The 17,656-nt window shown below is 39.2% G+C and overlaps 1 protein-coding gene across 1 annotated transcript in view; it reads left to right on the top strand.

Annotated features, from left to right (window-relative positions):
* PFDN1 (prefoldin subunit 1) overlaps positions 1–5,855 on the top strand; it is a 39,128-nt gene extending 33,273 nt beyond the window's left edge. Inside the window, exon 4 of the mRNA XM_007431071.4 lies at positions 5,603–5,855. Coding sequence (XP_007431133.1) covers positions 5,603–5,686 — 84 coding nt within the window. The 3' untranslated portion in view covers positions 5,687–5,855. The remainder of the gene's footprint in view (positions 1–5,602) is intronic.
* The last annotated feature ends 11,801 nt before the right edge of the window (positions 5,856–17,656 follow it).

Genomic DNA, 17,656 nt, shown 5'->3' with positions numbered 1-17,656 from the left:
GTGTAGATATATTAAGTATGTTCTGTCTTCAGGGTGATTGGCTAGTGCAATTCAAATCCATCATTATTTTACCAATCTTACAGAAGAAGAGGTTTACAGGTAGTCCTTGAGTTATGACCATTCATTCAGTGACCATTTGAAGTTACAACATTGCTGAACGAAGAGACTTATGACCAGTCCTTGAAGTTCTGGCCATTGCAGTGCACCCATGGTCATGTGAACAAAATTTGTTCACAAAACAACCAGCTTGCACTTACGACCAGTTGCAACATCCCGCAGCCATGTGATCTCCATTTGCACCCTTCCCTGCCAGCTTCCCCCAAGCAAAGTCAATGGGAAGCCAGCAAGGAAGGTCGCAAGTCACTGGGTAAGTCTCTGCCCCCTCCTTTCCCAGCCTTTTTTCACTCCTTCCCACCTTCACTTGCATATCTCCCATGCCCTCTTTCCTCCAACCTCCCTGCACTTGCGCACACATAGGCATGCAACCTGTGCCCTTTTTTCATGGCCTCGCGATCTCACGCATGCATATACTTCGTGTCCTCTTTCCATGGTCTGCCTGCAATCACACACACCCTGCACCCTCTTTCCTTGGCCTCCCTGCAATCACGCACACACAGCCCGCATCCTCTTTCCCCAGTTTCCCAATTGCATGCACCCCACACTTTCATTCCCTGGCCTTTCTGAGCTTGCAGTGCACTGAGCACCCCTTCCCCTGACTTGCGTGTGGCCTGTGCCGGGCCTCCCTGGGCCTCCCCCACCCCCCTGTAGCACCCCTGCGCTCCTTACCTGGGACTCCCTCTGCTTCCTGCTTAACAACCTGCTCATCTTGAGTTACAATGACAACCGGGATTGCCTGGATTGCTATGGCTAAGTGATGCAGTCACATGACATTGCTCTTTACAACCGCATTGTTTAGTGATGGCAATCCTGGTCCCAATTCCTGTCGTAACTTGAGGACTAGCTGTAACCTAGTAGTAGTATATATATTGTTACATCAATATATATACTACTACTATTACATCTATTTTGCAAAGATTGGGGGAAGTTAGAGTATGATAAATATAAAGGGGCTATAAAATTGATTGAAATAACAATACAGGAAGGGAAACTACTAGTAGAAACACATCTGAATATCAGTGTTACTCTTTTAGAAACAACAGAGTGTACACATTATCTCAGGACAAATCTGCACAGTTCAATAAAATGGGTGCCCAGGCTTATTGCCATTCAGCTAGCAGATTTACAGTGTTTTTGGTGAAAACTTTGATTCCAAGGACCCTGCTTTAAATTTTGCCAGAAGACAGACATCCTTCAAAAAATCTGCAAGATATTTCACTAAGAAAGTCTTGCATGCCACTATAATAAGAGTCATCACTGGAGATAACTATTTTGACTGAGGTACGCCAGTGAAGCCACTAGACAAATAAGTAATTTGATCATGTCAGTCTATCTAAAGTTACTTATTTATATGCCTTGTAACACGGACAACTTGGACAGAGTCTGGAATATGAGGAAATGTGGTTGGATTTTTCCCTTGTTTATTTTCATCTGATGTTCATTAAATGTTCAGACCTTGGTGTGTCCTATAGCCAGCTTTTCTGTGAAGAAGAACATGAAGCAAATTGAGCACATAAGTATTTGTAGCTTTAAAAGGAGAGAAATAGGCATAAAAACGAAAACTTACCATTACTGAGCATATTTGCTTATTTATCCCTTATTTATTAGCATGTTTGGGTATGTAATAGCATATTCTGTATGCTCATCATTAACCTTATAAGATAGCACCATTTGAGTTCAATTAAAAATAGCTTATGTAACTGAGATATTTATACTTTTAATTTACAACGTGTAGATGTGTTGGATTTATTACTGTTATAAAGCATTTGATTAAGTCTTGATTTGAAAGTAGATTACGCATTTTCTAAATACACTAATTAAACTTTACAGACTTCGTTGTTAGAAAGTCTACTTTTTTTCTTTGAAAATGATCCTTTAGTTACTCTAGGACCAAGGGGGCATTTTAAAAATTCTAATGGTGACAGCAACTACAGCAGCTCAGCTGAAGCCACAATAATCTCATGGCTCCTGTCTGATATCTCACTTTGGGACGCAAGTCTTTTCCCCCTTCTTGAGGCCAGGGAGAGACATGTTATCCAAATAAATGAGTATGCTGAGATAAGTCCCAAGATGATCACTTTCCTGAAGAGTGTCAGAGGAATGTAAAAAATGAGAAATGTTAACTTTAGAGATTCAGACATTCCAAGCTAGGTCTTTTTTTTTCTTTTTTCTTTTTGAGGTGAAGTCACAAGACATGACATCAGAGGGTTTTATTCAAGGCAAGTGCATCATATCCAAGCCTTCCTGTAGAAAAGGGTCTGGTTCCAACACTTCATGTATAAATGAATCTATTTGTGAATATCTAAGAGGCTAATCCAGTAAGAGCATCCTTAGAGATGCTGTCATTTAGCTATATAGGAAGCTCATCTGCTTCTTTGGACAGTACCATTCTGATACTGAAAACCCCTAATTGAAATTGACACTACTAGTCTGTCCACATTGCTAACTCCACAAGGAAGCTCTATAAACTTTGAAAAAGAATGGCTATAATGTATTAGGGAGTAAATTATATCCTCTATTTACAGTTTAGTTACCATTGAGAAAGTGTGGCAAACGCTCTATTTAGATGGATTGTATGTGAGCTAGCAGAACACTTTGAATACCAAGATGATATAATGGCAAAATGTCCACTGACAATAGAGACTTTATACTTTAACAATAATTCAAAGTCCACCAGTCACCATCGTAACTAGTTTAATATTTGGCATAATAGATATATATGACTCCTATTACAAAATTATAGTTTTCAGAACTCTGACATTCTGAAGTCTGAATCATCAATATTTCCTGGGTGTGTGAAATTCCTGCAGAGTGAGTTGCCTGAATTCTTTCCTGTCTAAATTGCAGCTACATATAGATTTTACTGTGAACTGAAATTTGATGTTCTGGAAGAAGTGTAGTGAAAGTAGCGTGTTACCTGATTAAGAGCCTTTGAAGTTGTGAGCCACAAAACTGGCTGTGAATGCCGTATCCACCCTGGACTCTTGTTTTAGCTAACTTTGTTGCAGATTGTAAAGGCTGATTTGGCACTAAACCGTTTGGTTTTGGTTTTTTTCAGAAAAAAACAAAACCAGGAAAGCTGCATTTTTTTTCTGCTGTGTGTTGTATGTCCAGCTGCAGGTTGAGAAATTTGATATGGGGAAGGGAAGTGGTGGTGGGTAACACAGAAGATATTGTCAACCTCTTAATTTCCTACGCAAAATGTAATGCAATCTTGCTGAAGAAAGAGTGTCCAGGCTTCTTGAATGTGTTCATTGCTTTATCTTTATCAAGCTTGTCTTAATTTTTGGTCTATTACTTTGCATAAAGACACCATACAATGTGGCCATCCTTACTTACCCAGTTTCTAGCTGAGATTGTTTTCTCCCTGCAAGCTTATTCCATGAAGAATAATATCTATTATCCTCTGACAAGAATGAGAATATATCAGCATAATATTGTACAGTATAGTTTAACAATGAATTCTATTTCTTTGTTCTAATGAATTATAATAGTCATATTGAATAATTAATTCAAAATTGCCAGAAGATTTCTCTTTTGATTGAAGAGATTTCTGAAGAGAGCCTTTTCATGTATACTTACATGAACTCAAGTGGAAGCACAGTGGTACCTCGGTTCATGAACGCTTCTGTTCACGAACAATTCGGTTCACGAACAGCTCCGGTTGCAAAATTTTGCCTCCGTTCGCGAACTCCGCATCGGGTGATGAACAGGATCCGCGGCCATTTTCCCTCCCGTGACACGTGGTCACGGCTTCCTGTAGGGAGGGGGACTCTCCCTCCAAGCAGTAACCGCCTCCCCACCCGCCTTCCTGTCCTCCACGCCAGAAGTCGCGTCGAGCAAGGTTAGCTTTCTCTCTCTTCGTACGGTACTTTGTGTCATATTTTTGCGGTTTAAAAAAAAACAACATATGGTTCAGAATGGATTAACCGTATTTACATTGAACCTTATGGGAAAATTTGTTTCGGTTCACGACCAATTTGGTTCGCGACCAGAGTCGCGGAACGAATTAAGTTCGTGAACCGAGGTACCACTGTACTTGAAACTAAAACTAGAAAATGTTACCTGCCTGATGATGGTAGGTCTAATATGGGTCTAATATTAAAGAGGGAAATAGTCACAGTAAAATACAGTGATAGCTAATTGTAAAAGTGATGTGTAGGTAAAGCCAGAATTCACAGTAGGTGGAAACAGAATAGCTTCAAGAGGCAAGTCAGTTCAAGATTATGATGTGTTTTTTTTTTTAATAGGAGAAGAAAGAAAAATGAGGGAAGATGAAATTGTGAGGGGTGAGGGGCTCTGAGGATACACTTCCTTATCTCTCCCACACATCTGGGTTGTTCTTAGGAAAAAAGGGTTAGTGCTTTTATTTGCTTACTGCTGAATGCAAGGCCCTCTCAGTGGGATGGTTGTGACAAGCACCTGTCTTTTGATATAGTTCAACAGTGCCCTCTAAAGGGTTTGAGAAGTGAGCCCCATACTGGGAAGTCTGAAAAGAAGGCTCTGCAACGTATGAACTGTTTTAAGTGCTTGAAGCAAGAAGTGTTTTAAACAAACTCCCTCTTTCATATGGTGCTGTTTTGGAATTTTCCATGTGGCTTTAGGTGAATGGAGGTGAATCTTGCCTCTTGCCATCAGACTGTTATCTTTTGAATTTTTTTCTACCTGGGCTGCTGCTGGAGCATTCATGTCCCTGATGGTCCTGGCTTTGGCTAAGAGGGGTAGTATGGAGCTTGGGTGGAGTTCTGGAGCCAAACAGCAGTCATTTTAGCAGCACTTGGCACTTTCTGGACCTGGCTGCTGTTGATGAAGGACAAGAGAGGAGGACTAGGTTTGCTAAGAAACTGGCTTGGTTGGACTGATTTTATTTGGAATTCTCAGTACAGTATGTAAAAGAATAAGAACCCTGTCTGCCATGTAGAACTGAAGTGAAGGGGAAGAGCAGCTAAGCACCCTTTTGTTCACAAAATTATTAATTAAATGAGTGTGACCCCCAGTTGATCCCTATAGAAAAAGGAGCGGAATGGTAATGCTCCATATTAGGAATTAGGCAGGCTTCAAACAATTTGCAAGAGTCACCTACTCTTCAGAATGTGTTGAAGTCTTTATTTTATATCTTGCATTTCTTGAATTTTTTTAGTCTTGTTGTAAAATATACACTTTCCTCTATATATTGGTGATAAATACTTCTCTGTCTAAAGAATGGGCTAGTCTCCAATGTGAGTTTGCTTCTCAACTGTATGAAAAACATTTTATTCGATATGGTTTTGACAATTATCATTTACCAGTATGGAAAGTGAAAAGCAGAGTTTGATTCGATGCAATGTGTAGAAAGATTTTGCTAAGTGGATCTTAAAATGTTTCTTCTGTTCTGTGGAAGAGGTCTCAGTTTTCTTGCCAATTCCAATGCCTGTTTGTCTGTCTCTCCCTATCTATGCTCTGCTGGTACTACTACTGCTGCATTATTTACTTTTGTGTCTTTCAGCAGAGGAAGTCATATCTGGAACGGAGTGTAAAAGAAGCTGAAGATAATATCCGGGAGATGCTTATGGCTAGAAGAGCACAATAAGTTCCTTACATTTGGACTGAATAGCTGAAAGCAGAGATTTTGAACCCTTATTGTTATACATCTTTGAATGTTAAAGATATGAAGAGCTTGGTTTGTGCAGCTAGCTACATCATGTCAACCCAACCTTGTATTTTGATGCACTAATAAATTACTTAATTTATATACCATGGCTGCTAAACATGGCCTGAACTTGTTTCTTGAAACAGAATAGCATAGAATTGACAAAGGACCCAGTCCTCTACACGTGATTATGTCGAAAACATAGCTTCAGCTAGAATGGAGCTCTAGATTGGTGTTTTGCTTTTCTTCAAAATGACATGCAAAAGCCAGTTGGATTTGGATTATTCATTCATAGTAATTCTGTTAGGAAAAGATTGTGAGACTTCAGCGCACAGTAGAGAGAAGTTAAAGCAGTAAGGTTCTTGCTGTCGTCTTGCTGCTTTCTGTTACTGAGAATGGGCACAGTTGTTATTTGCCAGGGACCAAGAAGCTTGTAAAACTCGTGACAAATTATAGGAGAATGGAAAGAATTAGGAAAATTCTCTGAACAGATGCTGTTTTTTAAGACTGCTAGCTTTTGAGATGGCAGTGGTTGGAGTGTGGGCAGCTTTTACAATACAAGCATTTTAGAGTGGATGGAAAAGTTCAAAGCTGGCACGGTACAGGTAGAGTGGCTTTTCAGTAAGGAAATACTTGTGGTTAAATCTTCCTATAGCTTTCTGCCAAATATGTATCACAATGCTATTATATTAAAAGCAGTCCTAAAAATAAAAGTAATAACATTGTCAGGTTGCTGCCATCTTGTGGGTGAGAGTTCTATAATTCATTTCTGTGACTAGATTCATAGGTGATGCTAAGTTAGGGATAGGCAATCTATGATGCTCCAGCTGTTCCTGAACTATATAATTCCTGGCATCCCTCATCATAGCTAATGTAATCCCATCATACTGGGAGCTACATCGTTTGACAACAGCTGGAGTGCTACAGTTTATCATGTGTGAACCTGGTCATCCCATCTTTTCTCTAAGCCCAGAGCAGTGTTCTTGGGTTTTCCTGCTTTCCCTTTTTAACCTTGCAAGAAGTGTAAAATAGATTAGGATTAAAAATAACAATTTTCCCAGTCTTAATTCATTACTACTATATGAATGTTGGTTTGCGGTATTTTACCAATGTTCAATATTGTCCCAATAGGATAGCTGCACTCAGAATGAGAAACTGAGAATGTATTCTGCTTTCAAACATAAGGGAATTGAGGGATTTTAGAGCAATCTGATTGGTAGAGGAATGGAAGCTTCTATAAAGCCACTTTGAAATATACCTAAGGTGTTGTGATAACTATGATTATAATCCATCAAGCCTACATTGCTTGATAGTCTCTTTTTGGAAATGAAAGGTTATTCTAAATCTAGCCTATCCTACGAATGAAAAGATTTGATAATCAGTATGAAAACAAAATCTCTCAATGGTAGATTTGTTCTTCACATAATATTTCTTTGTACCTCCTCGCAAACATACATAGCAGCATAAGTACAAAACTAATGTCAAAGTAATGGTGTTCGAAAAAAAAGTGATTCAAACAATGGAGGTACCATTCTAAATTGTCAGCTTTCCTGTAGGGCTTTGGGTTCTTGACTGACTATCTTTCGGTTATTTCTCTGCAGAATTTGGAATATTTTCTACAGCATAAACTTTTGCTATAAAGGAAGATTAAACAACCAGTCAGTATTTAGTGCTGCCACCTGCTGGGAGATACATGTTATTTTTAATTTTGTTGTAAGATGTTTTGTTATTCTGGCTATACTGCCTAAATCTCTGTATAAATGCACTAACAATGAGCATGTTCAGGCAATCCAAGTGAAGGTTTAGAAGACTAGAAGGAAGCAAAGGCAATTAAGCCCATGTGCTGCTTTCCTTTCCGCTAGTATATGAAGAAGGGGAAGCACAAAGCCTTTTTAATTTTTGACAAACCATATTTGTTACATCTGCATGTGAAAAAACATAATTGTAGCATTTCTTTTTCACTTTATTAGGCTAAACATATCCAAAGAAGAATGCAAATAGCAATAAAGGATCAGTACAGCTTCAACTTTGATGAGTGTAACAGTTTAAAAAGGGTGGAGTGGGGGAAACATACCTGGAAATTGCATTATAAACAGAACAACTTCAAAAGCTTTGACCATATTGCTGAAAAAATTTCCTTGTCCCTTTGTTTAAAAAAATTAATTCAAATGTTGATAAACAATACACATTAGTAATCCATTGCTACAAATCAGTAGTAGATTTCTCCTTTTACTCTTCTACAGTATAATAATTCTTTGAGCCAACCTCCATATCTGAAAAATCAAAATTCTTTTTTAAATAATAATTTTATTAAAGTTTACAGATACAAAGATAAAAAATTAATACAATCTACGGAGAATGTAAAAAGAAAAAGTGCAGGGGAAAAATTTAAAAAGAAAAAAAGAAAAGAGATATATAAAGAAATGACTTCCCCCTTCATCAAGATAAGTACAAACAATTTCAGTAACTTATCTTCTCTGATACTGCAGCATAAGATCTCTTCTTCCAATGTCTCATCCTTTATCTATAAACAAATTTTAAAGCCTCGTCATTCAGTCCTAATCAGCAAAAGTCCATTAAGAATTACCAGAAACAACAACATATATATTTTAACCTTGATCAAATAAACCAACTTTATATTCCTTGCCTTTGCTTTTAAGAATCTTGATCTTTAATCCCTTTAAATAGTGTCCCAAAAGTTTATTTCTTTTCATTTTCTCTTTGTTTCTTCTCAGAAACTCCTTCGTAAGTTTAACACGTCTTGTTTGTAAACTTTGGCCCTCACAAAGTTTTTCTAGCCAACAATATTTCCCCATGGGAAGATTTCTTATACTTAGTTTCAAAATCTTCATATATTTTTATAGAATTTTAAACAATCCACAGGAAGGATTCTTATAATTAATTTGAAAATCTTGTTTCAAATCCATCTGACCCCTTAGTCCTTTTATAACTTCCCAAAATCAACATCCTAATCACGCTTTTGCTGTTTATTCCAAAATAAGAATTTTTTAAGTCCTTAAACTTGCATAAAACTTCTTTCGCCACAGATTGAAGGAAACTCACCCGGTGTAATGAAACTTGCCTTTCAGAAGGTTCTTAATATCCCAAAAGCCATTAACAAGCAATTTCCAGAAGTGATTAAGAAAGGAAGTATGTGAACCCGGTGTCCTTTTGAAGGCACCAAACCACGGCTTGGTAAACATGGTTTTCCCTTGGCTCCCAGAGCTCTAAAACCCACCAGAGACTGCTGTCTTACAGTCTCCTTGTGGGGAGCCACTGTACAGAGTGCTTTTGGGCAATCCCAGGTCCTCTCCTTGTCTGAAGAGGAAACTTGTTCCACCATGGTCATTGGCTCCAGTCTCAGCGGAGCCATCTTCAGTCTGCCTTTGCTTCCCTGGAAGTCCTCAAAAAAATCCAAATTCTTGACATCTTAGTAGATTCCAAACACTAGGGATATAGCCAAGAACATATGTGTCTTTAGCATTGATTGATCCAGATTCATACTGACAGTTCTACTGATGTCAGCCCAAAAATGCAATAACAATAGGACAAGACCAAATCATATGGGTTGATGTTCCAACTCCTGAACTACATCTCCTCCAATAGGGTGATTGTAACCAATTCTTACTGAATAATCCAAGATAACCAATTTACAGGACGCAATTTTTTATTCTATTAACCTCTTTTTAAGATAAAATTAATTTCATGTTCCTTAATCCCACCTTTCATTAGGTTGCCAAGACAGGACATTCAAACTTGTTATTCCAAACATCATTTGAATAACAGTAATTTCATCACTTTTCTGTACAGGAAGCTTACAGACTTAGAATCCTCACCAGAAAAGAGTAATAGAATACCAAATTTCCACAAATTAAATGCAGACATGTAATTTAGCAAAATATGGTGAATCCTGGAAAAAAATGGGGTGATTGATTTAAAAAAGTATCTGAAATTTGAATCAAATCACCACTAACAATTATGCGATCTCCTGACTTAGTATATAAGCTTTGAAAACAATTGTACGCGTATTCTGAAAAGTTTGTGGTTGGCCAGTATCATTTTAGGAGTGCTAAATGTTAATCGCTGTATCTAACAAGGTTACCTCTATCCAATAACTTTTCAACTATCAACTTTTAAAAATTACTAATCAAAATAGCAACAGCATGTAGTGTTATGTGGTACATGTAATTATGTACTACATGTAGTATTATCATTTATGTAAACCTCTGCCATCTAAGCTTTCTGGAAAACTTGCTTTGTTGTTAAAAAATGGGTCGCTTGGGGAAAAAAATTAATTTCAGTTCTCATCCTTTTTAACTAAACTAAGACTTGTCTATACTTGGTGAGGGAGCCCAATCCTTTAACATTCCACATTAAATGGACACTGCTATTACATATCATTAATATTAAAAAACAGTGAGCAAGATGCAATATCCCATCCCATCCATACCATATCTCATTAATTACCAGTCTTCCTCCAAAATGAGAAAAATAATACTACAGTGATTAAAAATACAATTTCCAGACCTCAGTTGGTGATAGCCAGATATTATAACACATCTCCACTACCCCCTACACAAATTGATAACCTAATTAGTTGACTGTTACCAGAGTCACCCGCTGGGGCAGATGGGTGGCATACAAATTTAATAAATAAATAGTTAATATTACATGAACCAATGGGAAAGATAGGGCAAGTTTAATAAAGGGAATAATCTTCAATTATTACCAATTTAAAGGAGGAGTGTGGGGAAACAAGGATGGGGCAAAAAAAAAAAAGCACAGCTGTAAGACTGATTTGTAAACTTGCCGTATAACCATGGTCTTACTGAAGTAAACACAAATGTATAATTAAGAGCTGAAGCTAAAGAAGTTAACAGCCTGAATACATGTAAATGTAATAGCAAAACTTTAGAAAAAAGAAAAAAAACTTTGTCTGTTGTATCTTCTAGCAGTCAGTCATTCATCCTAACCTGTCCAGCACCATCATCTCCCATCCCACCTTATCAGGCCGGTACTTCAAAAATGGACTATGAGGACCAAACACACCCATATTCTACAGAGAAAAAAACCAAGACTGGTAGGTCATGGAAAACAAGACAATACACAGTTCTCCATCTATATAAGGCGTATAGAACAGTGAATTCAAAGTATTTTGACCAGATTAGGAATTGATAGTAGTTGTCTCCTGATATTTTGCATCACAACCAGGGGTTGATGGGATTACCTTCTCATCATTAGGGTTATATCTGCCATATAATATTAAGGGCAGATCAGAGGAATCATCCACCAACATGTCCCCATGATACAAATGAAATATGCAAGAAGCCACAATCACATCTGGAGCCATATAGTGATATACCTCAAGAAGAGTGCATAGTGAAGGCAATCTTCTGTTTAGGTGTTAAATGTGCACCCCACCACCATGTGTGCTGGCTGTGATAGCTGTAGAACTCTTGCTGTGTGATGTGGAAGAAGTAGTAGAGAGTCATCACCAAGGCTGCATGTCGTAGGCCTGGTCTTCTAGGGTGATGGCATTAAATCAGACAGCTCTTAACCAGCACGGCAGGTCCAATGAAGAAATTCCACCTGCTGCAAGGTAAGGTAACTCCAAAACATTGCAGTTTCATAGCAATAGCTGGTGGAGAATCTTCCATGGTATGACTAGCAGTTTTTGGCACAGGGAAATCGCACTACCAGCAGTGTATCCTTGGATTGCATTTTATCAGCAGGATGGTGGTGGGGTATAGTTCTTGATATGATTCCATTTCTTTGTTCAGTATGGAGACCTCCTTGAATTGTTCTTCATGGTGATCACCTTGTCCAGCCCCTTTTCTTCTTTTTTTGTTTATTGTATCTGTTATCCAGGTCATGATGTTTGTTTACATAGACCAACCCCCCCCCACCCCCAGTTAAAATACAGTCATAAAAGCCTTGTTTATAACAGAAGCTAAGCACCATTGGATTTTATTCTAGATCAGGCAACTTCTAACAGCAATTGCTATAGCATAAAAATGGACTTCTGGGGGACATTTTGGAATACTGATTATTTAGAAAGAAGTGCACAATTACCTGCTTGGACCAACCTGAGTGGCTTATGGTATGAAGGGAGAGTAACTCCAACCACCAAGAAATACAGGGTAATTCAAGGATACATTTGCATTGATTTGATTTTGGTATCTCAACATACACAAACTTTGATAGTGTGATTTAATATCTCCTACCAAAGCATTGAGGGTAGGGTGTCTAGGAATGCCATTATAAGCACCCTTTTATCTGAGGACACAAGAATGTGGGGATAGTAATGGATGGATGCATATGCTTATTGTAGCAAAGGGATTAGTGCTATCTCTGCATATCACAAGCTAAGGTTCTCTGCTTGACCTCTGTACAGGTTTTCTTTGATGCAGTATAGATACAGCTTGGGGGGGGTAAAGCATCATTGAGCCAGATTGGAGATAGCTGGATCTTTTCATGGAGAAATGTGTTTGTCTATCAGTACAATCTGGGCAAAAGACTCACCTTTGTGCATTGGTTTGAACTAATACTTTAGCTGGCACAGCCTTAAACAGGCTTCAACAGAGATGCATTTAAGCTGTAACTGGAGGAGTGCAGGGAACTTGGAGCACAGATCTCAGAAATAGAAATGAGACTGCTTCAAGTGCAGAGATACCCTTGTATACACAACATTGCGCTGTACGCACCATACAACAGAAGGCTTAATACTTTGGCTCTGAATAATTTATTTATTCTATGGATTTATATGGCTACCCAATGACACATGACTCGGGGGGGCTAACAATCAATGAAAAAAACATAATTAAAACAGTATTTTGCACACAGCAAAATCTAGGAAAGAGCAAACAATCACCATATCAAAACAGGCTCACCCACTACCCAGGCCCAATGCTTGGGGGAAGAGCCAGATCTTTGGCATCTTACAAAAGTCTGGAAAAGTCAGGGCCATCTGAATCTTTGGGGAAAAGAGGAGGCATACTTCCTGTATACCATTACATGGTATTGTTTAATAGAAAGAGTGTGGAGCATGCCCACTTTGCTAGACTCATGGGAGAAGAAGAAATTGAAAACAGAAGGTCCTGCAAATAACCTGGGCCTATGCTATGAAGGGTTTTATACGTGATAACCAGCACCTTGAATTGCATCCAGAAGTCTCAGAATATAGGTGTTACGTGGGTGAACTGAATGAGGCACACCCATGCTGCTGTGTCCAGCTATAGCTTCCAGTAGTTTTCAAAGGCAGCCTTATGTAGAATCTGTTGAAATAATCCAGATGGGAGATAATTAAACATGAGAGACCATAAGTAGAGCCTCCCTGTCTAGGAATGGGTGCATAAAATGAAGCTGTGCAGTGGCTCTCTTAGTCACAGCCACCATCATCTACTTGCAGAGGAGTTTAGACTCTAAGAGGACTCTCTGTCTGAACACCAGCTGGGTCTGGTAGATACTTCCCTATTCATAGCCAAACGTGGTAAGTCCCCAGCTTTGAGAGCTCCCAGAATCCATAGCCTTTTGGCCTGCTAAGGTTGAGTCTGAGCCTGCTTCTCCCCTTCCAGGCCCTTACAGCCTCCAGACACTGAAAAAGCACCTTGACTAAATCACTTGGCCAGCCAGGGCTAGAGATTTAAGTTCATTCTCTATTTATCTGAAACACACACATATAACCCTCAGCAAACTGAGAGTTATCTAGCAATGAAATATTATATTATCTATATCATTTCTCTCATCTATCTATATCTATTTAATCAGCTATATCTAATCTATATCATCTCACTGTTTTTCCCCTCAAAACCAATGCCATCATTACTAGTCCATGATCAGAAATTGTGATTGAACCATTTTTGTCAACGAAGGTACTAAGACATTTTGCAATTCTGAACATGCACTATGTGGGTAAATAAAAAAGTATGTTCCTGCTTGTTTAAAATTAACCTAATGAACCTAATGAACTAATGGCAGCTTTTTACATGTAATAAATCTTCCACAAATCTTGGTTGCCCAATCAGGAGACTTAGCTGCAACCTACAGGAAATATTTGATACTACCCAATGAGACAGGTTATCTACAGAATGATAAAACATTTGAGCTGAGTTTGGCTTCCATTGTGTTGCAGATATACCAGGAATCTTTTGAAAAAGAGGCCTTACTAGCTTAATATTCTGAAATTTATATAACTTTATATAGTAGCTAGTTTAAAAGCTAGTGAGAAGCCTTGAATTATGTGAGCTGTTGTCCAATTTTCTTTGTTAAATACTGATGCCAAGAATTTACAACTACTTTGGCAAGATTTCAGAAAGTATTATCTTCAATAATTCATCCCACACAGTCTGATTTTATGAAAGGGTGTCAAGTCTCTAATAACATTGGAGTTCAGATTTATTATCATTGCCTCCTGAGAAAAATGAAACCACTGTTTTGACATCACTAGATGCAGAAAAAGCCTTTGACATGATGCAAATCAAGTTTCTGGTAATGGGAAAATTGGATTTCCATTAGCACTTATCTCTTAGATACATTATTGGATAAAAAATTGCTGTTGTAATCTCCCTGCTTGAGTGATTCCAAATCATTTCTCTCCTCTATAATCAATATGCAACAGGGCACACTCCAGGGATCTCCTTTATCTCCTTTAATACTTTATTTAGTGTTGGAACCTTATGAAAGGTTCTAGTATGAAAATTTGGTGACTTCAGGTACAGTATGGACAGAATATAAGATGTTATATACAGTGGGGCAAAAAAGTATTTAGTCAGCCACCAATTGTGCAAGTTCTCCCACTTAAAAAGATGAGAGAGGCCTGTAATTTTCATCATAGGTATACAGTCAGGTCCAGAAATATTGGGACATTGACACAATTCTAACATTTTTGGCTCTATACACCACCACAATGGATTTGGAATGACGTATGTGAATGTTGTGTTTAACGTACAAACACAATGTACGTTAACTGCAGACTGTCAGCTTTAATTTGAGGGTATGTAGATCCAACTCAGGTGAACGGTGTAGGAATTACAAGAGTTTGCATATGTGCCTCCCACTTGTTAAGGGACCAAAAGTAATGGGACAATTGGCTTCTCAACTGTTCCATGGCCAGGTGTGTGATATCCCCTCAGTACCCCAATTACAATGTTCAGATAAAAGGCCCAGAGTTCATTTCAAGTGTGCTATTTGCATTTGGAATCTGTTGCTGTCAACTCTCAAGATGAGATCCAAAGAGCTGTCACTATCAGTGAAGCAAGCCATCATTAGGCTGAAGAAACAAAACAAACCCATCAGAGAGATAGCAAGAACATTAGGCGTGGCCAAAACAACTGTTTGGAACATTCTCAAAAAGAAGGAACGCACCGGTGAGCTCAGCAACACCAAAAGACCCGGGAGACAACGGAAAACAACTGTGGTGGATGACCGAAGAATTCGTTCCCTGGTGAAGAAAACATCCTTCATAACAGTTGGCCAGATCAAGAACACTCTCCAGGAGGTAGGTGTATGTGTGTCAAAGTCAACAATCAAAAGAAGACTTCACCAGAGTGAATACAGAGGGTTCACCACAAGATGTAAACCATTGGTGAGCCTCAAAAACAGGAAGGCCAGATTAGAGTTTGCCAAACGACATCTAAAAAAGCCTTCACAGTTCTGGAACAACATCCTATGGACAGATGAGACCAAGATCAACTTGTACCAGAGTGATGGGAAGAGAAGAGTATGGAGAAGGAAAGGAACTGCTCATGATCCTAAGCATACCACCTCATCAGTGAAGCATGGTGGTGGTAGTGTCATGGCATGGGTATGTATGGCTGCCAGTGGAACTGGTTCTCTTGTATTTATTGATGATGTGACTGCTGACAAAAGCAGCAGGATGAATTCTGCAGTGTTTCGGGCAATATTATCTGCTCACATTCAGCCAAATGCTGCAGAACTCATTGGACGGCGCTTCACAGTACAGATGAACAATGACCCAAAGCATACTGCAAAAGCAACCAAAGAGTGTTTGAAGGGACAGAAGTGGAATGTTATGCAATGGCCAAGTCAATCACCTGACCTGAATCCCATTGAGCATGCATTTCACTTGCTGAAGACAAAACTGAAAGGAAAATGCCCCAAGAACAAGCAGGAACTGAAGACAGTTGCAGTAGAGCCCTGGCAGAGCATCACCAGGGATGAAACCCAGTGTCTGGTGATGTCTATGCGTTCCAGACTTCAGGCTGTGATTGACTGCAACGGATTTGCAACCAAGTATTAAAAAGGGAAAGTTTGATGTATGATTCTGTCCCATTACTTTTGGTCCCTTAACAAGTGGGAGGCACATATGCAAACTGTTGTAATTCCTACACCGTTCACCTGAGTTGGATGTACATACCCTCAAATTAAAGCTGACAGTCTGCAGTTAACGCACATTGTGTTTCATTCCAAATCCATTGTGGTGGTGTATAGAGCAAAAGATGTTAGAATTGTGTCGATGTCCCAATATTTCTGGACCTGACTGTACTTCAACTATGAGAGAGAAAATGGGGGAAAAAATCCAGAAAATCACATTGTCTGATTTTTAAAGAATTTATTTGCAAATCATGGCGGAAAATAAGTATTTGGTCAATATCAAAAGTTCATCTCAATACTTTGTTATATATCCTTTGTTGGCAATGACAGAGGTCAAACGTTTTCTGTAAGTCTTCACAAGGTTTTCACACACTGTTGCTGGTATTTTGGCCCATTCCTCCATGCAGATCTCCTCTAGAGCAGTGATGTTCTGGGGCTGTCGCTGGGCAACACGGACTTTCAACTCCCTCCAAAGGTTTTCCATGGGGTTGAGATCTGGAGACTGGCTAGGCCACTCCAGGACCTTGAAATGCTTCTTACGAAGCCACTCCTTCGTTGCCCGGGCGGTGTGTTTGGGATCATTGTCATGCTGAAAGACCCAGCCACGTTTCATCTTCAATGCCCTTGCTGATGGAAGGAGGTGTTCACTCAAAATCTCACGATACATGGCCCCATTCATTCTTTCCTTTACACGGATCAGTTGTCCTGGTCCCTTTGCAGAAAAACAGCCCCAAAGCATGATGTTTCCACCCCCATGCTTCACAGTAGGTATGGGGTTCTTTGGATGCAACTCAGCATTCTCTCTCCTCCAAACACGACGAGTTTAGACCAAAACGTTCTACTTTGGTTTCATCTGATCATATGACATTCTCCCAATCCTCTTCTGGATCATCCAAATGCTCTCTAGCAAACTTCAGACGGGCCCGGACGTGTACTGGCTTAAGCAGGGGGACACGCCTGGCACTGCAGGATTTGAGTCCCTGGCAGCGTAGTGTGTTACTGATGGTAGCCTTTGTTACTTTGGTCCCAGCTCTCTGCAGGTCATTCACTAGGCCCCCCCGTGTGGTTCTGGGATTTTTGCTCACCATTCTTGTGATCATTTTGACCCCAGGGGGTGACATCTTGCATGGAGCCCCAAATCAAGGGAGATTATCAGTGGTCTTGTATGTCTTCCATTTTCTAATTATTGCTCCCACGGTTGATTTCTTCACACCAAGCTGCTTGCCTATTGCAGATTCAGTCTTCCCAGCCTGGTGCAGGTCTACAATTTTGTTTCTGGTGTCCTTCGACAGCTCTTTGGTCTTGGCCATAGTGGAGTTTGGAGTGTGACTGTTTGAGGTTGTGGACAGGGGTCTTTTATACTGATAACAAGGTCAAACAGGTGCCATTACTACAGGTAACGAGTGGAGGACAGAGGAGCCTCTTAAAGAAGTAGTTACAGGTCTGTGAGAGCCAGACATCTTCCTTGTTTGTAGGTGACCAAATACTTATTTTCCACCATGATTTGCAAATAAATTCTTTAAAAATCAGACAATGTGATTTTCTGGATTTTTTTTTCTCATTTTGTCTCTCATAGTT

The sequence above is a fragment of the Python bivittatus genome, unplaced genomic scaffold, assembly GCF_059951505.1.
Source record: "Python bivittatus isolate LINGU-HERP-01145 unplaced genomic scaffold, Pbiv_v1 ctg000960_np1212, whole genome shotgun sequence".
NCBI lineage: Eukaryota > Metazoa > Chordata > Lepidosauria > Squamata > Pythonidae > Python > Python bivittatus.
This window is presented reverse-complemented; position numbering and strand designations above follow the sequence as displayed.